General features: G+C 43.0%; 1 protein-coding gene across 1 annotated transcript in view; it reads right to left on the bottom strand.

Moving 5' to 3' along the window:
- Positions 1–19,113: 19,113 nt before the first annotated feature.
- The window catches only part of TBX15 (T-box transcription factor 15), an 89,436-nt gene continuing 82,189 nt past the window's right edge, over positions 19,114–26,360 (bottom strand). Inside the window, exon 8 of the mRNA XM_012569896.5 lies at positions 19,114–21,282. Within this exon, the coding sequence (XP_012425350.2) occupies positions 20,498–21,282 (785 nt within the window). The 3' untranslated portion in view covers positions 19,114–20,497. The remainder of the gene's footprint in view (positions 21,283–26,360) is intronic.

Raw genomic sequence — 26,360 nt, forward strand, 5'->3', positions numbered from 1 at the left:
TTTATCAATCTCCAAGCAAACAATTCAGACAATGGATTTATTCAGCAGGCCTCTGGAGTTAGAACAGCAAAACTAAAGAAGAAATCAATCCCTTTGAAAGCTCCAGGCCTCTGAAGCTGGAGCTTAAACCAATCTATACCACATGGAAGGGGGAAAGAGAGCTTACCAGGCTCTTTCCCCAGTAGCACCTTATCTGCTAAGCCTTCAACTGCAAAAGCCTCCTTTGAAAACAGCTGTTTCAGGCAACCAATGCAAGCACAAAACAAGTTGCAGTAGTGCTCTGACTTCTGACAGCAGTGTGCAATGCTCCTGAGGGTTAACAACACCCTCTTTGCTGGCACCACAGCTCGGTGCTGCCACAGGCAGCCTCCACCCTGCATGGTCACGGGGCTCTCACCCCTGGCAGCAGGCGCTGTGTGGTGGGTGGGTTAGTGTCCACAGCCCAACACAGCACAGGACAGGACATCAGCACTGTTACCCATCCACCTTAGCTTGAAGTTTGGACTTTAGGTTCCATAAGTTTTGTTGCTTTCAAGAGGGAAAATGAGAGTGTAAGGTTCCTTGTTACTCTTCATGCCTGCTCCTTCTCACCCTCATTGTCTTCTCACTGCTTCTGTGGCTTTCTCAGTCTTCTCCCTATCCTCAGAAACCCTGAGTGGTTCTTCCATCACCATTCCCTAAGGTTCCTCCTTCCCAAACTGTCTTTAACCTCTTTTTCTCTTCCTTTGATCCCTTTCATTTTCCTTCCTGGCCAACCATTGTCCCCATCCTTTCTACCTCTGAGATTCTCAATTGTAGCAGGTTTCCACATTCCTCATCCTTGCTCCTGCTAGCTGCAGAGTTTTAACCTCTTGAAAACAATGTCTTACTCTCCCATATCTTTAATCTGTTGCATGTGGAAGCTGGTGGTGACACAACTGCAGTGGCAGAAGAGACCTCTAGCAAACTGCGCACTCCCAGGGCTGCCACTGCAGCCTCACAAGCTCGTACTCTACTCCTCAGCTGCCAGGTCAAAGAGTGGGGTTCTTTCCTTTTTTGGGGATAGCTGTGAGTGTATTTTGAATATTGCATCAATTGCCATCCATTGGTTATTCCTGAACTGCTCTGATCCAAAAGGAAAGGAAATCAAATGCAACTGTGCTGATCCCGGGTTTGCTGCTTTTATCCTTCAAAAGGCATTTAAGAAGTCACACGCATATGGTGGTGAGGAACCATCACAGAAAAGGATGGCATGTTGCATAGTAAATATTGACAGATATGCAGCAGATATCTGTCCCACTCCTTTCTTTTGCTCTCTCTCTCTTCCTCTCTTCATTCTTCTATCTCAACAGCCAGCCCTGTTTCTGCTTTCTTCCATCTGGCAGCTCTCACAATAATCTCACCCACCTGTTAAATGAGAGAATGTCAAGTTAAATTTACAGCAGGGCCTGGAAACAGGATGCTACAGAAAAGTATTTTAATTAAAATCCTCTAATTGAATGCATGCTTCCTTGTGAAAAGGGAGCTGCCAAGAAGGGCTTGATGTCACCACCTCTACCCCCATTTGCCACAAAAGGAGAGCAATTAAAACCAGCTCTCGAGGTGGAAAGAGGAAAGGGCATTTCCAGAGAGTTTTCCAGGGTCATCCTTGCAACACCGTTGGATGGTTCATGGGCGGATTTTGCCATTTCACCAGAATTAGAGATGAAGATGGTATAACAGCTGCACTGCTTCTGTCAGGCACTTTGCAGAGTAAGAAGCTGCAAGGACGGGGCAATATCTGTGTGAAACCTGAACTCTGGATAGAAATATGACAAACATAAATCCTGTCTGATGTAGAGATCACCATTGCACAAACTCTCCTGGCAACACTGTGCTCTGCTTTGCTAGGAAATCAAGTGGGATTTTAAGACCTGGTTTGCTGGAATGGACACAAGAGAGAGAGCAAAGGGTTGATATGGAAAGGAAGATGGCAAGACACATCAAGAGGCAAATTTCTGGAGTTCCCATCCAGAGAGTCTGGATGACCTCACCTGGTGCAGCTGTTCAGTAACTCCAGACACAGCCCAGAGAGAGAGAAATAACAGGGTGGGTAAGTCCAAAGGGCCAAAGGTGGGAGGTAGGAGGAAGCATTTAGGGAGAAGAGGGAATTAGCAAGTGCTGTAGAACTGCGTCACTGCCATGTAACTCTAGCTCTTCTAAATACTATGCAAATCCATCAACACCATATACTTCCTGTAAGCATGAAACCTCTGGCTTTTCTTTCCTTGTTAGACAGTGGTTAACTGTTACGAAAAGCAAGTTACAGAGGATAAAATGCACAGCACATGCCTCTACCTAAAGGCACAGTGGTACTAATAACAATTAGTGACATTCTGCAATATTTACAGGTTTTTCCATTAAGCTGCCCACAACACGTGGAGGGGAAGTTTGGCACCACCTCATTCCCGTGCCTCCAGGCTGGTAAAGGTCATTTCCCGCAGGTCTCAGGTCACAGAGCAGAGAAGTTCCCGGCACCCTCAGGTGTTAGCCAGCCCTCCTTCCTTGACAACAGAGAATCCTTTCATAAAACACATTTATTTTACATTTTGATATTTTAATGCTTCATTGGCCTATTTAGAAATTGGAAAATCTTACATCCACTCTTGAGAAATCTGGCAGGCACGTTTGGCTCATGCTGGGAAAGCAAAACCACTGGCAAACCCTCCAGCCTTCGCTAAAATTTAAAAAGGACAGTCCAAGTGTTAAAGGCGTTTTGAAAAGCCATTCCCTTTGGGAATGCTGGGGGCTCAAAGAATGAAGACCTAGAGAAAACTAATTTTTTATACAGGAAACTCTGGGTTGCAAGGATGATTTCCAAGACAGAAAACACAGCTCCCCAAAAGAGTATAGAGGTCAGAGATCTAAGGTAATGGAGAATAGAGGAGCCAAGACTTTTGCCCTAAGCTTTTTAAGTCTCACCTACCTGCTTAGCAGCAGCTCTAAAAGAAAGTGAGAAGCTCTAAGAGAAAGTGTTGTTGAGTGCAGTAGCAGTTTGCACACCAGGAGCAGTATTTGCCTATCCTTCAGCAATGCACACCACCAAACATGCTCTGGAATGTGCTCAAGTGTTGCTTTGGTCATAAGGAGCAGAGCTGCTGGAGCAGGAGGGCAGGGCAGTGCTGGGACAGTGGCTGGAGAGAAGCTCTTCAGATGGATCGGAAAAGAACTACTGGGAATAGAGATTACTCTGCCAGGCAGAGCTCAAAATGGATATTTTCATACACATAACATCTTCTGCAACCCAAGATAATGGCAGTGTCCCATAGATGCTTGGCTTGTGTTTTAAAGGAACACCTAATTAAAATGTACACTGGCTGAAGAACAATTCCAGTCTTAAACTAGCACATGAAAATGGAGAAATGCCCTTGAGAACTGAACAATTTTTTAAAAAAACATTGGTTCATATCTGCATGAACCGCAATGTGCTACAAAAGATACTAAATGAGCTTGGAAGAAGGGTTCAGATCCTCAGCTGATGAAACATTTCTGTAATTTGCAAAACTTGCCTTTTGTTTACTAAGAAATCTCAAAAGTTTGGAGACATACAATGAAATATTAAAATTCTGCCTAAAATCCTTTAAGCAACCTACAGCATCACGAGTGTTCAGCCACTCACCTAATTTGGACCATATGAACGTCGTAAGTAATTTCCAAGCAGTCGGAAGGCAACAGGAGCAAGAGACAGCAAAATAGAGCTGGTGCCACACTACAAGCCTTGCACAGTATGCTCAGAGTGCCAGGAATATCCTCTCCTGCCCAGTTGTTATCAGGCTGTTAAGCTGATATATAAAAGAGTGAGAAGTGTTGTCACTTGCAGCTGGGGATCAACAAGGCTGACTGAGCTCCAGAGCAGTGGCTATAAGTAGAAGAGTCAGTGTCATTTTCAAGGAAGTTTTAAAAGTGGAATAAAAGATAGAAATGAAAGAAATAAGCAGGGATTCAGAGAGAGTGAGACTGAAAGGAAATTCCCTGCAAACATTTAGGCACTCCCTGATGCTGGTGATGGAGAAAGGGTGGATGTGAGCAGTCACAGAGACTGTATAAGACCTTGTTGGTGTTCTAATGTTGGAAACACTCACCTGGTTTCAAGCAGTGCCCACATGAGGAACTGTCTGCAAGAGGAGGTGAGAGAGGTCAGCAGGTGGTTGTTTTGGGTCTCCTGGTAAAGTTCAGCCCTGTGATGCAGCTGACCTAGAGAAGTGGGGGCTTCTCTCGGTGCTCATAAGAGACAACCCTGCCAGCAAGCAGGGAGGGCATCTGGCCGCCTTCTTGTGGCTTTTGGCAGCCTCAGTAATTGCAGGCAGCATCTGAGAAAGAAGCAGCAACTGAGCTCTCTGTTCACTTCTCGAAGCTGTCACTCCGAGTTGGATGTGACTCCAAGCTGTGTGGCCAGAGCCCTGTGTGGGTGTGAGAAGTTGGCCCTGTCTTTGCCAGCCTACATCTGCTCTCTGGGGACCCAGCTCCAGTTTCTAATGCTGCTAGGCTGGTGTTCCTCACTGCTCTACTGACTACTTCTAAGGAAAATAGCAATCACAGGGATTAGTTACAAACAAAAGACTGTGAAGCCCAAACCACTCAGATTTGTAGCATTGCTACTGGCATACTCCGAGCTTGAAGCATGTCTGAGTGATACCATCAGATAAATGAGTGCAATGTTTCTGTTGAGGGACCATTGAATTTTGCAAATATTAAGGTTTTAGTGGAAGAACTCATGTAGTGTGAGTGCATCTCTGGGGACAACACATTGTCAGATATGGACTGGAAGCCAGAGCTAAGGATGCTCTAGAATACCATGGAGAGGCCCTGGAAGTCACCCACATTGTGACACCATCAAAGGGCTCATTTGATGATATAAATCTCTGGGTTGCATACAGCTGCAGATGGATCTGTGCCCACTGCTAGAAAAAAAAAACAAAAACAAAAACAAAAAACACTTCAGGGTGTTTGAGGTCTGGAGTGGGCACAAGCACTTCCCATTGCTTAGCAGTTGCTTATCCTTCTCCCTGGAAGTGGGTGCCAGCTCCAGAGGAGTGGGCTGCACACGTCGTTCCTAACCTCCAGCTGTAACCACCCATCCCTCTGCCTGCCAAGGATCATATCCTGCAGGGATTAGTTTTGGAAACTTGATAGTGTAAGGAAGAATCCCAGGTGTTGCTCAGAGGAAAAGTTTGACTCTTTCCCTCAAAAGAGAAACAGAGTGTGCTGGAATTTTTGTCACATAGTATAAGTTCACAGGTTATTTTGGTAACCAGCTGTCTAGAGCCAAGCTATGTTACTGGGTTCTGGGAACATCTTTGATTTTTCTCATACTTTTTAAAGGTGACTAAGAACTGAGTGCTCCCAATCCCATCAATGCCCTCAGTGACTCTTTTTGCAAGGTGGCTGTGTGCTCTCTCAACTTCCTTGCTTCTTGACAATGGTGACCAAGAGCAGGGAAGCAGCCCCAACCCGTCCAAGGCTCTTCCCTCAACCTTTCTCACAATTCCCCTCAATGATGTGCACCCCTCATCTCCTCTGCAGCTCTTTGACATTTACATCCTCATTTTGGACCATTCTCTTCTTGCATCATGCTTCTCTAAGCTCCATCAAACTCTCCCATGTCACTGCATTCCCTCCTGCACTCTGAACCCTCTTGTGTGCCTCCAGGCTGTGGCCTTAGCTAAATACAGTTCCCCATGTTGCCCTCTCTCCCTGCCCCTACTCCTCAGGCTCTCCCTAATTCCCTGTCTAGATTTTTAAGAAGCTGCCCCTTCTCTCTGCCTTTCAAGGATCATTCTTCTCTAGTTCTAAGTGACCTGCTGCCTCTTAGAGGCTTTCATTTCCTCGAGCATTCAGCCAGTGGAAGACCACTGACATCTTGGCTGTCTCAATTCAAAGTTACTGGGAACAACTTCTCTGTTGGTCAAGAGTCTGATAGCAAATGTTGGAAGATGGAGCTGTTTTAGTTACTGTAAATTTGTGTCAGCAGATCCTGAGGAAAAACATCAATATTGGATAATTCAAGAACTCATTAGACACGATCCTCTCTCTTGTTCTTTGTTTGGGCTCCCTGCTTTCTCCTGAAGATTGCTTAGTCTTTCCTCCCTCCTCAATGACTTTTGCTTTTCTTTTTCCTTACCAGTATTTTCTCGCTGGTGTTCAGATAATAATGAGAATTACATTATCTAAATTGGAAACAAAAGAAAAATAATAAGTCTCAAAAAACACCCTCAAGACAATGTCCATTTACAATTATAGAAAAAGCTGATCTTGAGCTGTACAAATCTTGGAGAAAGACTCAAAAACAAACTGCATATGAAACTGCAAAAAGGGTGGAGGGGGAAGAAAAAGGAAAATGCATGACAAATCCACATGAAGTGTCCCAGACAGCTTTTGTCTGCACAGAAATGGTTTTATGGGATTCTCTGCAGAAAAAGGAACAAAAAAATTAAGGAGTTGGGTTCAAAAGATCAAGTTGCATTTTCATTGATCTCAGACTTGTAAGGGCTGCCTCATCAATCACAGTTGCTTAAAAATTCCTATTAATGGCCTCAAGTGCTGGGGCTGCCCATATGGTTCATCTTTGTAGTATTTGAGCAACTCCCTGGGAGCAGTATGAGATCTGTCAGTGTCAGAGCCAGGCACTCTGTGCTCATCCCTGCATTCCCACAAGTGGTGTAAGGAGAATAACTATCACTGCAAGCCTGAGGAGCTCCATCTGATCCAGCACACAAGGAGCAACAGAGGATGAGAAAATAATAAAATCCAAATCATTTGGCTCTCAGTACTGGAGAACTGTAGATCTGGGTGGAAGTCCCAGTCCCAGTGTGTAATCCCAGGGGTGTACGGGGACAGCTTCACGCCAAGGTGCTGCACAGCATTGCACAGGACTGAACAGTTTGCTCTCAAGGAGCTGAGAAGAACATGGTTGGTGGAGACTTTCAGACTGGACAGGAGAAATTCAGAGGAGTTTCCCCCAACATTATTCTGAATGATGTGATTAACTCTGGGGTAGGCTGGAAGTCGTGTCAGGTACAGCTGGAGCTTGTCTTGTCCTGAGCAGCAAAGTGAGAATGGTGTTCAGACAGAGCTCTGCAGGTGTCCAGGCAGGAGCTGTGCTCCTCCCTGATGCCTCATGCCCTTGGGACCTCATGTGCTTTGACGTTGGCTGCCGCCCTTGGCATTGGACACCCATAATAGTATGGGTAGAATACTAGGAATATTCTTGATGAGCACATTTCCCTATTCCAGAGGACTATCCCATCTAGCCAAACTGACTTCGTGCCCTTCATGCTGTCAGTTTTCCTTGGAGACAATTCAGATCCAAAATTCAACAAATCTGTCTCTCTAGTGGGCACAATTTTTTCTTTCTAGTAAACTCTCCTTCTTTCTTGCATTGGAGAATTGTCATGAGGACACATTTTTGAACTGGATCTTCAACTCAAATCCACATTGGATTTACATAACAAAATAACTCAGAAAATACCAAAAATAACACTGAAAATAACTGTGCCTGAATTTAGTAAGAGCTAAAGCATTCAATTTGCCACTGTTGTCCCGAAGCTGAGTTGTGTTTTCAGAGGCATGGAACAACTCTCCTAGGAGGAAAGATCGAGAGAGTTGGAGCTGTTGATCCTAGAGAAGAGAAGGCTCTATGGAGACCATTCCAGCACCTAAAGGGGGCCCACAAGAAAGTTGGGGACAGACATTTTAGTAGGGTCTGTTGCAATATGAATAGGGGTAATGGTTTTAAAGTAAAAGAGGGTAGATATGGACTAGATATATGACAGACCTGTTGTTTGGGTTTTTCATAGTGAGGGTGGTGAAACACTAGAAGAGGTTGCTCAGAGAAGTGGTGGATGCCCTACACCTGGAAATATTCAAGGTCAGGTCTGACAGGTTTCTGAGCACCCTGGTCTAGTTGAAGATGTCCCTGCTTATTACAGGGGGTCGGACTGGATGACTTTTAAAGGTCCTTTCCAACTCAAACCACTCTATGATTCTATGATAGGTATAGTTGGGCAGTTTTCAGAATCTGAAATAAGCACCAGGGACCAGAAGATTGCTGCTTTCATGGAGAAGTTTTAATGTGAGCCATGACTGTTGACATATTGGTTCACCACTCTAACTCCTACTGAAATGGAATAAAGCTGCATCAGGTGAAATTCAGGTTGGATGTCAGGAAAAGGTTCTTCACTGAGAAGTTGGTCAGTCACTAGAAGAGGGTCCCCAGGAGAGAGATCACAGCACCAAACCTCTAGAAAGAACATCTGGACAATGGTCTCAGTAATATTGTTAATTTCTTGTATACCTGAGAGGAGCCGGGTGCTGGAATTGATGATCTTTATGGGTCCCTTCCAAGTTGAGATATTCTGAGTTGTGGCAGAGCAAGTAGGAACCATCAATACTGCCAGGAGATCCTTTGAGTTTGCAGGGTCTTGCTGTGGAGAAATCTGCAAGGGGAGAAGAACATTCACAATCCCTACTCCCTTTGTGCTCCTGGTTTACCCCCAAAGGCATCACAGTTTATTAAAAAAGGTAAATTCCTGTAGCTGAAAGAGGTCACTGGAGTGTCAGAGAGTGATCACTTTTTCTTCACGTGGACTGAGAGTTACATGGATGCAAAGCTCAGCTCCTGCTCATACCATGCCAGGCCTGAGCCAAGGAGCACCTCCTCAGGTCTGAGCACAGACAGAACGAGCAATGCCGTGAGAAAAGTCACTTGCCCCAGGAGCAGCAGAGCTGGCATGTCAGCAGCATCAACCCCTGCTCTTCAGAGAGCCAGCCTGCCACAGGGAAGTGCTTCCAAGCAGGATTAAAGTTAAACTTGTTGGACTGAGGTCTGCCACATCTCAGGGACATGCACACTCATTCTTTGTATGCCCCCTGCACACATGGACACTCACAGTTCCTTTACAATCAAGCTGTTTTCAATGCTGAATTTCAGTGCAGATCCACAATTTCACACATTTTCACCTAATCTCAAACGCTTAGGCAACAAATTTTTGAAGGAAAATGAAGTTTATCCCTGCCTTGTCTGGATGTCTTTTTCTTGTTAGTTCTATGATTTTTCTCTCTTTGTAGCTTCAAATATGCCATTCTGATGATTTTCACATGGCCAGTTTGATCCTGCGTTGTGCTTACAGGAGCAAGAATATTTTTTCTGGTGGCTGTCTCAGGATCCCGGCAAGGTGCCACAGTCTGTTAGATGAGAAATCGTGACCTCATGGATAGGGGAAGGGAAAAGAGAAGGCAAGACTCAATTTTTGGTTTTCTACATTTAAATCCCATCAGGCTTTGTGTTTTCATTTCAAATTCTTTCCAAAATACTGTATCTATTTTCTTCCAAGATACTATGACTAAAATGACTTTATGCTTTGCCTCCAGTGATTATTTTTTAAACCAAAAGTAATTATTTGCTTTCTGAATGATTTAAAACTTATCCAATAAAAAGTACCCAGAAATAAAGAAGAAAAAAATGGTAATAATCAAGTGCCGTAGAAATCAGCAAGTCACAAAAGAGTTAAAATTCCTTACACATGGCCAAGTTAAATAAGACCTAGAGGGACACATGGTTCTCCCCCCAGCACCCCCTGAACTCTGGGGTGTGGGCTTGTGAAATGCCTGGGAGGCAAAGTTGGCCCCCATTGTGTCTTGTTTAATTTGGCTGCTTGAAGTACTCACTTTTTTTTTCTGTAATTTGGCTCTTCCTGCAGTTCTCACACCTTCCTTTAACATAAATGTCCTTTACATTTCCAACGTGCCTTTCTCCAGCCCTCCATTCCATATTGTTTGAGCAAATGCTTCTTTTTCCTCTGTGCACCTACACGTGGCTGCTGGCACAGAGTGTGTTTACCTGCTCACAGAGGGAGAATCAAACCAAACTGCAGAGCACCATCAGCACAAGGGTTGTGTTTCCAGGGTGCACTTCTCAGCTCCACAGTCTTGCAAGGAGCCAGGAGCTGCATCCAGGAGATTTCTGCTGGCCAGCAGCAGGACTGCTCTGGAGCAGCTCGCAATGATGAAGTTTTCCTGTCTGTGCATTGCAGTCTCAGCTGGAAATTCTTCCACCTCCACCTTGCCATGGGTCGGTGATAAAATACGATGCTTGGTCCCACTAAGCCTGCATTTCTGGGTTGTGTTGCAACAGTGACAGGGAAAAATACAGCTCAGACTTGACACCTGTGCTCAGTGGTGTCAGCCATCACACAGCACGCTCTTCCCTCCATCTGACTTAAATATTAAAGTATAAATTGAGCTATGTTACCTTTATACAGTGCCAAATTGGCAAAGATGGGGACTTTGTCATTGTTTCTGGCAGTGATAACAGTTCTGTAATAATGCAGCAGAGATTGGCACACATGGCCTAGGGCAAGTCCTTTTTTTGGTTTACTCTCTGTAAAATGGGGATACAATGCTTTGACCAACAGGGATTTCACAGTTATTCTCTACCTGCTTTGGCCATGGAAAGCTGAAGATAAATTTTGAAGTACTATGACAAAGAGAAGGTTAAAGGGTTTTTTTTTCCCTGATTATACTGAGCAAAAAAAACAATGTTTAAAAATTTATCAACCTAAAATGGAATTTAATAAAAAATTTGAGGGTTTTTTTATTGTTGTTGTTATATGCAAGTCTGTATTTAGACATAAATGCCCAGCAAATTTGCTGAAAAGCAACCAACTTACTCTCGCACTGAAAGAGATGTGTTTCCTCTTGCTGCATTAGAAATGTGTTTACTCTAAAGTATGTCTATGTAGGAAAAGACAAAGCCTCAGGTGGGTGAAGGAAATGCAGGAATAGAAGATATTCCAGCTGCTGAGACCTGACACCTTTGGGAGCACATCCACTCATATCACTGCAGACTCTCTCTCAGGAGCGGCTGGGTCAAGGACACCTTGTCCATGTCTCAAGACAATGCCAAGGACAGAGCTTCCATTTTACTCTGTACACCACCAAAATATTCATGGGAAAAAGGCTCTGTCTGCAATGACTCTATGGGATTGAACAATGGCAGCCAATAACATTTTTCTTTCCATTATTGCTGTGAAAATATTTTTTTAAAAAAGGTCCAGAAGGAAATCTGAAATAGTGCAGTGAGAAACCAGTGAAACTAGGAAATGGAAATAGATGGCTGGGCACTTTGGGATTGCTACAGGCAGCTCTGGTTCAGTGAGATTTGCTGGGTTGTTTCTTTGCTGTCCTGGGAGATACATCAGAAGATTATATTTAAAAATCATAAATAATCTCATTATATTGCAGCTGCCAGCATTCTGGAAAATGGGTAAAAGTAGAGGAGAACTAAATTTAAGGAACCCTCAGGTGGCACAGTTGTGGCAAGAGATGAAGGGAGAAAAAGCATAGATATTATGGATGGATGAACGCAGAGAATTTTTTAGGTTTGGATTCAAGCTCAGTTTAAATTAAGCATGCCTGCTTGCCTTGAAAGGGCAACCCATGGATGCTGTCACTCCCTCTGCTGTAGAGGTGTTGGGCATTAGCACTGGGCATCCAGTCCACCCAGGTCCACAGCCCACCCAGGATTGAATGACCCTGTAGACTTCCCCAAGGTTTACAGCTGCAACTCTGTTCCACAGGTAAATTCAGCTTGAAAAGCCACTTTATTTAATATTCCCCTTGCATTTCCCTTCCATTGTTCTATCTTCTCTTCACAACTTGTATAAGATGAAAAGTAAAGCACTGCTGGAACAGAGTGTCAAGGGCTTCCCTGAATGGGGTCACATGGATTTGTATGAGGCTGTGACCAAATTTCTTATCAGTATCTCATTGGTGCCAATACAATGAACGTGGAATAGTCCACCAGCTTAGGCCTGAAAGAGATGGACATCAAAGGATCCCTTCACATCAGGTATCATGGCACACTCAGACACATTCACAGGGTGAATGTGGCCTGGATATTAGAAAGGAGAAGACAAAGAACTAAGGCCATGTGACAGCTAAGCCTTGCTCCACCTCTCTGACTCTGTTACTTTGTGCTATTTATAAGCCTGACTTGACAACTTGATCTACAGTCATGTTAGGCAGATATTTCCAGCCTTACATTTTCCAGCCTTACATTTCTCTTATGGCATTACAGGACCTCCCCACCATGTCCTTTGGGGTGGAAAACACAAGTTACAGAATTATTTAGGTCCCCAGTTTGGATTTTTGCGTGAGTAGACCTGTAACAGGAGACAGGGTCTTCCTTTTTTTTTTGACAGAAACCAAGCATGATAAATCAAGAATGACTACAAAACAGATTTTTATCTCCACAAGTTCTTTGGATCAGATTGTTTCCTACCCAGATCATGGCAGTGATGGAAAAATCTTTCCAAGTTACAGGGGCAGACAACTGAGACGACTGCTAACATTTCATGGTGTTTTTGTCACCCTAAATAAAGAAAGAACAATTAGGCTTTGCCTATAACAATTTATGTTGGTGTATAGTCAATGTAACCAGTTTAATGTGCTTCCAGTTGTGTTTAATGATTAGTTGTGATAAACGGTGCCTAAAATAGTGTAAACAGTGTAACAGTGTAAACAACAAATTTAATACAGCATATTTCACATTGAAGAAGTGAATGTGTTTCCTTCCAAAGTTTCATTTTTTTCTGTTGATATGACTTTTCAGAAGCTAGAGCATCTCAAGATCCTTTGGATAATTTCAAATTATCCATCCAAGAAGGAAAGCAGCTTATTACTCATTATCTAAAAGTAACTGAGCTATCCACAAAATATCTTTTCAGACAATGCTGTCCCTTTTGCTATGTGACCATAGTCAAGTCTCTCTTGTTTTGGTTGCATGTACTTTATATTTCTTTTTTTTTAAATACAGGTTTCTTCATGTTAGATCAACCTTCTTTTACATAATCTTTAGCTTTTTTTCTTTCCTCAGATCACCAATTTTTTGTGTTGGTTTCCTCTGGTCTCCTATAAAACTCGATATTGTAATGTTTACACTGTTAGGGATTGCAGTATTTTATGAATAATACTACAGCTGTAGGAACTCGTGTAAAAAGTACAATACTGTATAGAAGTGGAAGTAATTTTTATTTAGTTTTTCAAAGTGATTTTATTTAGTTTTCTAAAAAAATATTACACTGCCAATTCACACATGGAACTCATGAGCTCCAAAATGTATGTCTCCAAGTATTCTGGAGTGATTGTCCTTGAAACTTCATCTTCTGGTTTTCTTTTCACTGATGACAATGTATTGGCATTTGGACAGATTTTGCATATATTTCAGGAGACACAGATGTTGAACTTTACCTTTGAATTTTGGTTAATTATCCACTGTAAATCTTGAGTGACATTGCTACACTTGTCTTCTCCTTCCCCATTTTGGATAGCTTGCTAGCAAATCTAGACTTCTTGTTGGGGTTACAGTAAGAGAAATGCCACAGCAGTGCACTATATTCTCTCCCATTGCTGCTTGCAGGGTTTCTGCTGTGATTTGGGTGAAAGCAACACATTCCTCAGAGCTTACCAGTTTCACTGCCATTGATCATGTCCCTGGCTATCACTACAGGCCATTCTTTGTACCCTTGCTCTCTTCAGTTCCTCTACTGCTTTTCCACACCCCTCTGCATTCATGCTGCTTCCTAACTAATCTTCATATTTCTGTATACAGATTTTTGCATGGCAATGTAATAGAAACATCAGAGTACAGCGCTGGCCCTGGCTTGGATGGCTGGCAGGATAAATCCATTTTCTGCAGGGTTAATTGTACTGCATCTTGTTCCAGCTTTACTTAGAGAGACAGATGCAGGTGATTACATCATGTCTCCACTCACTAAACCACATCACCTATTTAAAATAGCTCAGCGACTGCAGTTTTCCTTTGTGCCTGCTCCCGGGCTGGTTACACCAACTTAATGCAACTGTATTCACCAGCAATTACCTGACTGCACATTAAGGGAAATGTTAAAAACCAGCTCAGGTAGGAAAAGAACCCAAGACCATGTCAACCTCCCTGCAAGTCACTAGTCACCCCAAATTCTTACAAAGGAAACACTGGGAATACTGTGGGTGCTGCAGGATGTCCCCAGGGCTGCCATCAGCGTAGTCTGGAGGGAAAAGTGCCAGTCATAGACCCCTTCACTGACAATAAATATGTAAGTAAAGCTCCAGGTTTATTAACAGCTGAACCAGCTTCTTGGCTGAAGCAGCACCACCCTCTCCATCGTCCTGAGAAAGGCAATGGTCTCTGCTGGCAGTGCCACTTGGGCCAGCTCTGTGTCTCTGCAGTACAGCTGCACCCAGTCAGCTGGAAAACAGTGCCCTGAGCTGCACACAGTGCTGAATGCTCAAAGCCAACCCAGCTAAACTGAGTCCAGCACTGCTTCTGGAAGCATCTGAGATTAGTCCACAGAAGTCACTCTATCCAGCTCAGTGTCAGACCTTCCAAAATGCTCAACAAATTCAGAACATTACTGGAATAAGAACAGCATCTGTAGGAACATCAACCAGTGTAAAATTACATGCTCCTAATCCGTCTTCCCCACAGCATGCAATGAGTTCCACATTGAGTCAGAAAAGAAACTAGCTCAGTGCTCCAGAGATGGGCTATTGCACAACTATCCCCAATATGTAGGTTTAGCACTCTTCCCAAAATCAGCTGGTGCTGACCACTATCCAGCACAGAAGGCACACTCACCAACGTGCTGTCGGAGCACAACAGTGTGCAGCATCCATGGGAACTGCTCTTTTCCAGCCTCATCCTCTGTTCAGACAGTCTAGAACTGTTGGAGCACTTTGTAGCAGAAAGGAGCTGATATTTGAAGAGCTGTACACTGCTCCTGTGATTGTGGCCATGTCACACCTCTGAGATGATAATTGACAGTGACTGATGTGGAGAAGTAACCCTTGAAAGGAGTTCTATGGATTTTAGTTATATTCTATGCAGTTTCCTAGATAGCAATTACACACAAACTATAAGGAGTGAGAAAACAGAGTGAGGCACTTTTCCAGCAGAAGTTTTGTGGGCCAGCATCAGGCTACAGAAGCCCCTCCCAGCTGACCCACAGAGAAGATCTCAGAAATGATCCCATCTGTGGGTTCAAAATGCTGGGCTACAGACTTGGCCAAAAATTTGCTCCTGCAGTCTGCCTTTCTATAGAAGAAAAATTGATGAAGGAGTCAGATGTTCCCTGGACAGGAACTGGCTTATTTATAGCAAACTCCCTTGGCCACACCGGCACCCTCCTCATGAAGTCTTGTCATTGCTTTTATAGCTGCATTTCTACTACATGTGGCATGCAATGGGCATGCTCAGGCATTCCTCTGCGCAACCCTTGGCTCCATTTTCATGTTGTTGTTTCATTTTACAGTGATGCCCAACAAGCAACATCCAGCAAAACTGATCTGCTAGTCCTGAGCTCGCATGGGATGTGTGCTCTAAGTCAATGCAGCTATTCAAGTTGGGGGAAAAAATATTCTGAAGACTTTTTAATGGCAGATGCTATCTGTCAGCCCTCACCCACCTCAGCAAAGCTTCAATCAGTATGCAATAAATGAGGCACTCTAGCAGATCATATTCTGCAATTTTTGCTGTAGTGCATTGTAAGGCCCCCAAAAATATAAAACACTTGCCAAAGCATTAACTTGGCCCATTCAACTCAGCAAACTCTAAGCCCATTTGATTTTAAGTTACTCAAAATTACTGTAAGAGGGAATTAGAAGAAGGAAGAAAGACAGAAAAGACATAGAAAAGGACAAATATAGCCACCATTCCTGATTCCTGCAGTGTTCAACTGATGGAAATTACAAGAGGATGTAGGGTCAATACACGTCCTTCTGCATGTCCTGGGTTAAATACCCTTTGGCTTTCTCTTCCCCCATGTGGGACTTCTGGTCATTTTTGGAGCTGGATTAGGGGCTCCAGAGATGAATGCATTGCCTCTGGTGTGCCAGGGATTGGCAGCCACTGCCAGGCTGGGATACAGGCTCTGGGAATAGGGTGGGCAGGGCAGGGTATCCCCTCTCCAGGGCAAGGCCCGACCTGCCCTTACCCCTCACACACACACACAGAATGTTTCCAAGCAGCAATGCTTCCAGCCTCTCACATACTTCAGAGTGTCACAGCCTGTGCAGCTTAAATTGCAATTATGTTTGTGCCCTGAACATTTTCTTTAAGCACATGGTGCTTACAGTTCCTCTGAGAACACTATGTTGTACTGGTTTGCAGTGTCCTGGCATTGCTTAGCTGCACTGACTGTGGCAATATTGATATCCTGTGCCTGTCAGTGTGCTAAGGAATGGAGCTAAATAAATTCTGTAGAGCTTACAAACCCGCCCTGATTATTTTTGTGCCATTCTTTTCATTTCTGTAACAAGTTGTCAGGTTTGCACTTGGAACAACCTGTATTGTAAGGCTTGTGAGATTGTGAGAGATCTCCTATCATTGAGATTTCCATTACTCCTCCTAGGATTCGGATTCAGCTCTTACAGAGGGATACTTCTTCAGAGAGGTACATGATATTTGGCCTTTTAAATTTGCAGCATCAAACTGGGAGATACAGAGCCTTCTTTTCTCCTGGACTGGAAACCAGAAGCCTGCATAGGCTAAGGCCAAATGGGCCAACCCAGGAGAGGTGGAGTTGAGACCCCCTGGCTTTTGCAGCTCTGGGTAGATCCTCTGGTGTTTAATAACATCCATATGCTAGAGGAAACTTGTGGTTGAGGGCTTGCATGCAGGACACCTGTTCCTTGTGTGGCTTCTTTGAATGAGATGTTACATGGTGGCCTTCCCTGCACTGGGAAAATTAATATAGTCCCTGCCTTCCTCCACTGTCTCTTCTAAAGAAACATGTGAGAACTTCCATCCCAAAGCTGCCTAAAGCTGGCCAAAGCATTCAAATGTTCGTGGTAAAGCAGGGAAGGAAGGAAGGGGACAGGAACCACAGCACTGCTGCCTCTGCCACCCACACACACACATGCTTTGCAAATGAGCAATGAAAGGGCTCCTGGATCAGAGCAGGAGAAAACCAGGAGGGCTCTCAAGCCCAGTGGTTGGGGCAGTCACCCAAGGAAAGGGACTCTGTGTTCTACAACCCGGGCTGCCCACCAGGCCAGCTGGACCTGGCTGATCTCACACTGATCCCAGTGCATCTCTCCCATTCTCCACTGCTATCACCTCTCTCTGGGAAGCTGCAGTAAGAAGTGACAAAAGGCTCGGGGCCTTGTGCCCATACGTGGGTGGCAGGGCGAGAAGAGCCATGGCTGTACAGGAGATTCCTGTCACATCTGAGTCCACTTCAAATACAATGCTCACATCATCTTTCTGGGGTGGTGTCAAGGCATTAAGCAGGTTATCTGCACCTAACGAGCACTAAATAAATAATTTTATCAAGTTTGTCCCATTATTTCTGATACTGCCCTCCAAACACTGCTCTGGTTTCGCTTTGCACAGTGACTGCCTAGGAAAAAGTGTAATATTTTTCCCATTTTCAGTATTAGCTTGTTTTTAATCTTTTTAATCTTCATAAACTGTCAGTGTAACTTTCACACCAAGTACTATTTGTGTACTTACAACTTTATATCTTGGAATAGGGAAATCTCTCTTACCTTTTTTCCCTATTTTTTTCAGTTTTGATGCTGACTATTCTGACCCTGCAACAATAAAACACTAAGGAATAACTACTATCTAGCTATCTAAGCTCTCTCTTTTTTTATATATGTGCCCCATAAGAGTTAAAGAAATATGTCTATAAACAAGGTCCATGAATGCTCACCCTGGAGTCAATATGCTTCATACCAAAAGGAATTTCAGTTTGTACTAATGCAGCAAGATTTTCTGAAGAATATGGTTGGATCAGGGATAAAGTACTCAATAACATGAAAGATCACACTGCTGAAGAGTCTGGGTGATCATTTCAAAGCTCTTAGCCATGGATTCCTACTAAAATGTGTGGAAACTTACATACCAGTTCTTCACACTAATATTGAGGTTGTACCCTGTATATGTGTTTTGCTTCTTTGAGCTATTGTTCCCAGTGATAATTTTTTATTCTTTTTAATGTTTTGTTTTGTTTAATCCAGATTAGTCACATGTATTTTTATACGGAGAATTATTTTGATTTTGTTAAGTCTCTTCTTCTAGCTGAAATACAGACTGACTCACAAAGAATTAATTTGATTAAATAAGAAAGAGCAATCTAATGCAAAGAGCCAGCAGAAGGAAATGCTAGTTCACACAACATAATAATAACCTATAGAAATTGTTACCATAAAATGGAATTAAACCCAAAAGCAAACATCAAGGCACAGTCTGAAGGGCATTTCTGAAAGATTCTGAAAGGATTTTAGAAAGGCTCTAAAACTCCATGGTCAAGATTAAATCAGTAATTCATAATTAGGAGTAAACAAGAGACAACAAGATGAAGGACAGGTTGTCCCCATCCATAATCCTCCCTACCCTTTTCAGCAGCATCCAAGGCTAGACACAATAAAAGCCAGAATACAGGCAGGCAGACTAGGCACAGAACTGGGAATGGCATTGGTATATTTATCTTCTCTTGAAAAACAAAAATAAAGGAATGCTTGCAGAATTGATCTTTAAAGGTCTTTCTACCTTTCTGGTGCTTTTTCAATTCAGAGGAAAAGGAGTTTATTGACACAAGGACAGCTGTAAACTCTGCAGCCATAACTTACAGCCAGGTTTGAAGGGGCTTCAGCCTCCCACAGCTTTCACTATAAATGTCTCAATCTCATATTAGAATTATAGTACAAATAAAAAACTGACACATACCCCAAAATTACATTTTGAAACTGTTTTTTAAATTATAAATAAACTATATTACTATTTTAAAGTATCGACTGTACCAAATGTGAAAAATTGTTCTGAAGAACTTCTTCAATAATCAAAATAACAATTCAAGCTGTTTTTAAGATACACTTCTTGTGAAGAAGACAACTTACAAATTCCAAGGACACAATTTTTTTAAATTGCTTGAGAAGACAGAATTTTTATTTTTATTGCAATATTGCCTGGACTTCACAATCTGGCACCATATCTTCACCCCTTCTGTTGTGCAAACACATGTGACAGTATTTTAAAAATGTCTGTCTCTAGAAAACCACGGAGGAAGCCTCACAGACACAGAAGAACACAGAAGGAACAATTGCAAAGATTTATTTAGCGCTTTCTGTGCTTGGCACCTAGAAACAGAGTTCCGTGCATAGGGCAAATCTTTATACAGCTTTTTCTTCATACATATTTTACATACCATTTTTATTGCCCTCTTTTATATTCATAATATTGAATACCCCACTAGGCATATAAATACATTTATCTACAACACCTCACAACAACTCTCAATAATATCTGTATTCTGTTACTTGGTATTTGCATTTTCACACAACTTAAATGCATAGCTTGCACCAAGCTACAATTGTTTTCTTATTTTTAAAGGATTTGAAAAGAAAAGAGAAAAAAAAAAGAACAAGGGAAAAAAAACAGAAAAGAAAGATGTTAAAAGGCAAGGATCTATTTGGTTAAACAGAGACCATGTGGCAGGTGGAAGGTTGGCAAATACTCAACCTCACTGTTTCTGAAATGCTAATGGTTTTCTATGGCAATTCTCGCATGCAAGGTCAGCTGCACTCCTGTAGAGCTCTCTTTTCTCATCACTCTTCCCCTTGAGCTCAGTCTGGACAGTTTCTTCCCACTGGGATGAGTGCTGTGGGAGACACACATTCCCCACAAGGGCTGTCATCCATTCGGTTTCGCTGCATTACTTCCAGTCAAGTCAACAGGAGCTGAGCCCCCTCCCCCCATTCACCTTTCCAAAGTTCCATCCCCGCTTCTGTCTGAGGCTCATTTGTGAGCTAAAACTTTTCTCTCCTCTCTCTCCCATCTCCATCTGCAGGCTGGGTGCTGGTGAGGTCGACCTCCATAAAGAAACAGCCGGCTGGGCAGAGCCGTGGTGAAGATGAGAAACCTCTTCAGAAGAAGCTCCAGCCCAGCAGCACCATTCCTGTGCTACAGTGGAGGAAAGACCCACAGGCCTTGCTGGTTTCAGAAATGGGCTGAGCCCCTCTGGCAGTGAGGAACTGTCTGGGAAGGGGGAGGTCTTTAGAGCCATGGGCAGTGCAGCTTCAGAGGATGAAGCCCTGGGAGACTGCCCTTCTTCAACACTCAGAGGAGACAGCACAGGGAATGGATCCTTCCACGCTGAAAGCTCACGCTGCCTAAAGTTAATGCATAAAACAGTAAATTAGCTGCTTCTCTCCAGCTCCTTGTTAAAGTCATGCCCTCTTCTCTGCAATGTCCAGAAAAAGCAGATGCTCCGTGCCAGTCTGGAGGCCCTGGGCTACAACAAGCTGAAATGGCTGTCAGTCAAGGCTCTCCAGAAGGTCCTGGGGCACACACCTAGATGGCTTATGTTCTTGTTTATCATTACAACACTAGTTCCACTATAAGTTTGAAGGCAAAAGAGTACTGGGATGGGTTCACCCCTGGGAACGATGAAGGTCCGGCTGCCTTCGATGCCAAGGCTTGTTAGACCATGTGCACAGACATCTGTGAGGAGGAGCCCTGAACCGCCCCATACTGCCTGTTGTCACAGGCGGCGGCCGTCTGCTGGTTGCTGGAGGGAGGGCTGATCATGTGCATCCCGTGATCCATCCCTGTGGAAAGGTATTGCCTCTCTCCAAAGGCCCCACCAGAGGGGGAAGAGCAGAGTAAAGTGCTTTGGGAGGTGGTGAGTTTCTCTGGGCTTGCTGCCAGCCTGGGGGAAGCAGGGAAATTGTATCCGTAGAGGTTGTAAGGATTGTGCAGGGAGAAGGCATTGTAGGAGCTCTGCTGCATGTGGCCACCGCCGAACATGTGTGAAGAGGAGGAGGTGGAGGCAGGGTTGCCTGCTTGCATGACATACTGAAACTGGGAGCTGGGGAAAGATCCCAGCTGGCCGCTGTATGCCTCCATCTTGCTGTTGCTGGGCAGGGAGGAAGGAGCCGGCATTCCTGAGATCAAGGAGGGAGTCCTCTGAGGCATGAAGGTTTCGGAGGGCTGCGAGGCAGAAGCGGTGCTGCTCTGCAGCCGGTTGTAGCCCCCGTCGCTCAGCCCTGGGTAGCTCTGCAGCGCTGCCATGTTGCTTCTGGCGCAAGGAGGATAATCAGACAGGTTGAGGTTGCAAAGCTGGCTCTCCCGGCAGCCAACATTGAAAGTGTTGGGGGCCAGATGGAAGGCTGGAGGAGAGCAGGATGGAGAGAGAAGGTGAGAAGAAGCGGATGGTGATGGGGTCCCCGTGCTGGAGGTGGTCGGGGATGTTCCTGTGCTGCCTCCTGCAAAACAAAACACATGGGAGGATGTTCAGCACCCAGAACCACATCTGCAAAATGAGACAGCCACATTGAAAAACAGCTTCATTCAATAAAGAAGCAAGGGTGGTAAAATGGCCACTGGAAAATTCTGCCTTTCTTGGCAAGGGCCGTCACTTTATTAATAGCATACCTTGGTCTTTCCTTCTGTTTTTTTGTTACGACTTTGTTTTTTAACAGACATTTTGTTCCCTTTTAAAATGGGAGAGGGAAGCAAGCCTGCCACAGAATAACCTGAGGCACTGGGAGAAGCTGCGAGGAAAGACGGTTCCATCAGTCAAGAAATCTGCCATTTCCAGGCATGTTTATTTAGTTCTTTTTAGGGGAGGGGGGGGAAACAAAACAAAACAAAAACTAATTAAAAAAAAAAACCACAAAAAAACCAAGCAAACAAAAAAAACAACCAAAAAAAAAAACCCAGGTAATTTGGTATCTTCTCCTCTCTCCTGATCTGCAGGAAGACCACCAGTCAGTGAACTGTATGGTTCCACTGCAAACGCCCTTTATCATCTGCTCGGGGCTTGTGGTGGGAAGTGGCTGAAAAGCGTGTTGGACTTCTGCACTATTCAGCATTTTTGTCAGCTGGCTCACAGTGCAGTTGCGCTGATTCAAGCCAGAAGTAGCACTAAAATGAAGGGACACCGTTTCAAGCTATATCCTGCTCCACAGAGCACAGAAAGGGGATGTGTCAGAATTTTCCATCATGTGCATAAAATTTAAAAGGGATTCCATATGTTGTACCACTGATGTTAACAAAATATTGATATATATGCATGTCAGTAGTATTAGTGCATTTTACAATATTTATGCTATGAATGATGGAATTGACCATTCTGCACAGCAGGGGTGCTCACATGTTCTGACCTGGGAAAATAATACTGTGTAATACTACCAGGAATGGTAGCAAACTGAAAGTAAGTGTTATGAAAAATATTATGGCACAATTTTGAGCTTAAGAAGTGATTACTTATAGACAACATTCTGAACTGGAAGAAGCTTCCTTGAACAACCAGAAAATCAGTTCTGTGCATAAAAGAATTCAGTTTTCTGATGTGAAACCTTTTCTTTTCAGTTGATTATTCTCTTTGCAAGAAATTCTCTTTCTGCATTAGGGCAACCAACACTGGAGACTTTTGTAAAAGGACCAAGGAAGTGCTGGTGAAAAAATCTGACCAGAGGATAAACAGATCCAGAGGAACTGGGAGGCAGGATTTCCAACAAGGGAGAAGATTACAGATAAGAGGCAAAGGGAATTGAAAAGACAGTGTTTGAATGGGCAAATGAAATTTCACCAAGGCAGAGACTGCACACTGAGGATCAAAAATAAGGGACAACTTTTTCATGTATGATCTTATGGAAAAAAATCCAGCAGGATTTTGAGACCAGTCTAGGTCTGCCGATGAAAAAAAAAAGAAAAAAGAAAAAAGGAAGAACTTAATGAACTTAATGCAGTGCTGCTTGATGAAAGAGCATAGGTGATGCTAGTGGTTAAGAGATGGACTAGAAAGACTTGTTCTGTGCCAGTATATGATGGTGAGAATGAAAGTGAGATTATATATGAATTTTTTTGACACATCTAGGGTGAAACAGAATGGGGAGTGAAAATATAACCTTGAGACACTAATATTATTTGTGATTTTTTAATTTAATTTTTTTTTTAATACAGATTCAGAAAAAAAAAAGGAAGAGAAACAGCACTGGGTAAGCACAGCCTGGAGTGTTTGCTGTTGACCCAGGCAACACTAACAACAGGCAAATTTCTGTGTTGCCAAGTCAAAGCAGTCATTCCCATTACCAGCCATGGAGAGGAATGCTTACCAGTTATTGCTGAGCCACTGACTCCTTTTGTCATTCATTCCGAAGCATAAAAGAGAAGCATTGCATCAAATCTCCATTAAAGTAAGTGAGAGAAATTGAATTTTCAAATGCCACCATGGACTCCGCTTTCACTTCTTGACAATATGCTCAGATTTGATATGCTCAGATTTGCTCACATGTTTTAGCTCCAGAGTTCAAAGGTTTGCTGTGCAAGTTTCTAATTTAGCATCTATTTTAAAGGACACACTTTCCTGGATTATTTAATGTCTCTTTCAGATAACCTGGAGCTATTTTGGCTGTGGTAAGTAAAGATGGCACCTCCTCCAGCCTTCATCCCTGCCTGTCTTTTACAGGTTGTCAGTATTGCAGTAGGGTCAGCAGAAGGGAAGGTTGGCCTCTACAAAAGTACTTCCATTGCAGCCTGTTTTAGTTGAAATTGCTGACAAAGGTGAGATTGAACACAACTACAGCCACTATTTTTTATTCTCTGCTGTAAAGAGCACAACCTCTAACAGGGAGAACCGGCAGAATTCATGTATCATCTTCTAGTTATTCAAGCCCAAAATATGGAGGTCAAACAATCACAAAACAAATACAGCACAAAGTGAGATGCATTTAACCCACAGTAATCCTGCTTTTGACTCTTTACACCATTTATTTCATGAACAAACTGCAGAAAGTTACTTCCTTGCTGACAGTATCTGGAGAATAAGTTAAAATGGATATGTATAGGAATATTTAGTGATCTGTTTGAAATTAAATATATAGAATAAATTATTAAATACAATGTCTTAGTTTCAGTCTTCCTTTGCCCCAGAGCTAAACTTTATCAACTCAGTAGGAGAAAAGCACACACATCAGTTAGCAGGGAGAGATGTCATATTAATTACCACTGTAAATAGCCAACTGTGATTTCCCTTCCTAAACTGAACAGCCAGAGTTACAAAGCCCAAGTTCAGACAGTGAATTCCTACCTATTCCTGAATTTTCCAAATCTCTTTGCTTACGATAATTTTCTAACAAGCAAGTTCTTAACTTTGTCAAGCTTGTTTTGAAACTTTAAAGCTTTATGTTTTCTTCAGGTTTTTTTTTCTATTAATTCTAGTATTAATATTTGAAGCCTTGAGTTTTTAATATATTCACAGATACGGATATAGCACTTTCTCACTTTCTCTAGAGGAAATATTACAGTGTGAACATCTGCCTATGACTTACATGGCTGTGAAAGGTATTCAGAAGACAATCTAGAAAGAATAAAGAAATGAATCCTTAATCCTGCTTTTTGGAATAAGGATCCTTAAGATGTGAGAGGAGGGTCACGATCTGCTCATCTAATTTGCATTTAAATTGGGGGTCATTTGACTTTATTCATCTGCTGAGAAGCTACGACCCAGTGACCCAGTTGTACAGGTAACTGAGGCTTTGGCTACACAGAGTAAGTTTTGCTTGTTAGCAGTTTCAAGGGTTGTTAATGGTTCCAAAACGTAGAATTGCACATTTCAGGTCACCTCCAAAGAAGGATTGAGTGATTCTGCTTTGAATAATCCCTATTTGCAGGCCAACAGGAAAACCCTGAAGTGACAACACAACAGTTAGGGAACAGAGTAAAAAAGATTTTTCCTTTTCTCTGTAACTTCAAAATGATGAGGAGGTAAGAAATCCATCAACAGGAGCAAGTACCAAACCTGACAAATCTCTTTCAAGAATGCTTTGCTACCAATGCCAACCACAAGCACAGGACACACCACACTTCTGCAGCAACAGAGCATAATGCACAAGCAGGAAGTTCCTGATCATTTGCAGAGAAATCTTTACACCTTTAAGTGGAACAGCAAATAATACAAAGTAAGGCTTGTCTCAGTTCATTCTCTTCAGACCAGCTCCACTCTGCTCTGAAAGACATTTCTTAGCCATCTTTGCTGGCGGCCCTAAGTATGGGCCATTCACAACCTGGACTTTTGTGAAGTTATAACTTGGTCTGTAGCTGCTACAAATTCAGCCAAATACCCCTAGAGATGGCAGGAAGCCCAGTAAATATATCCACACCATACCACAGTCTTGGAAAAACATATGTGTGTGTCATTTCAATGGAAGGCATGGATAGAAACCAATCTAGTTAAACTGATACACAAAACTATGTTAGGTCTGGTTTAAGTCAACTGAAACCACATTTAAGCAATAATAAAATGAATCCCTCGATAGTTGTCCTCTGTTCCTTTTCTCTACCCACCATTTCCCCTGGAAATAGTTGCCAACACCAAAAGCATTTACCAGTGATGTCACAGTATCTCTCACCTCCACACTTACCATGATTCCAGAGTGATTAATTACTATTTTGAGCAGCCCCCAGAAGATCTTTTTTTGTCTCTGCAGGCATTGGTTCAACGTATGTGTGATTATTGACTCACATTTGTATAAAATAGAAGGTTCAGAATTTCAAAGGCCCTTCCTTTGTATCTGAACCCTGCCGCACATGGCAGGTGAAAGTGTCTGTCCTCACTGTGTCCTGCTAGTCTGTCCAGGACTTAGCCAAGCAATGCTGTCATCCTGAAAGGAACTTGTTCTCTGGGCATACAAGTGATAACTAAGCTGACATAATCAAAAGGACAGAGGCATTTTCAATGATAGGAACAGGAGAGCAATCAAGTGCAAGAGAAGTCAAGATTTGCAAACTGGGACCGAGAAGCAGGGAAAAAGAAGAATGAAATCATGGTGGAAGACAGGGATATCATGTAGAAAGGGTGGGATGTAAAGGCAAACCTTCCTCTTCTTGTCACTCTTATGGCACCAAATAGAAATGCTGTCTGTACACCAGTATCAGACAGATGCCCACAAGACTTAGGGAAGAAATTACAGTTTTTCCTTTGGGTATCAACAAGAAGTGCCATTAAAATATCATCTCAAATAGCTTATGACTGGTATTTCCTTCCTGTCACGTGTGTCCATCTACACCACAGTAATGGTGCTGTCTCCCTGTATGTTCCAAATAAATCCTTGCTTTTGCTTTTACCTAGACTGAGATTGTGTTACGGATAATGTCAGGGCAAAGTGCAGCCCAAACATACATAGTCCATAGCTTTGATGTGCCTTAAAATGAGGGGTTGGAATATTCTGGAAACATTCAGCATGCCAGGGCATCTGAAATGCTACAGGGACCTCTTCCACAGAAGGCAGGTCACGTAGAGAACTTCTAACACTGCAGTGTAGATGGAAAATGCATCTGC

Source organism: Taeniopygia guttata, chromosome 1 (assembly GCF_048771995.1).
Source record: "Taeniopygia guttata chromosome 1, bTaeGut7.mat, whole genome shotgun sequence".
Lineage (NCBI taxonomy): Eukaryota > Metazoa > Chordata > Aves > Passeriformes > Estrildidae > Taeniopygia > Taeniopygia guttata.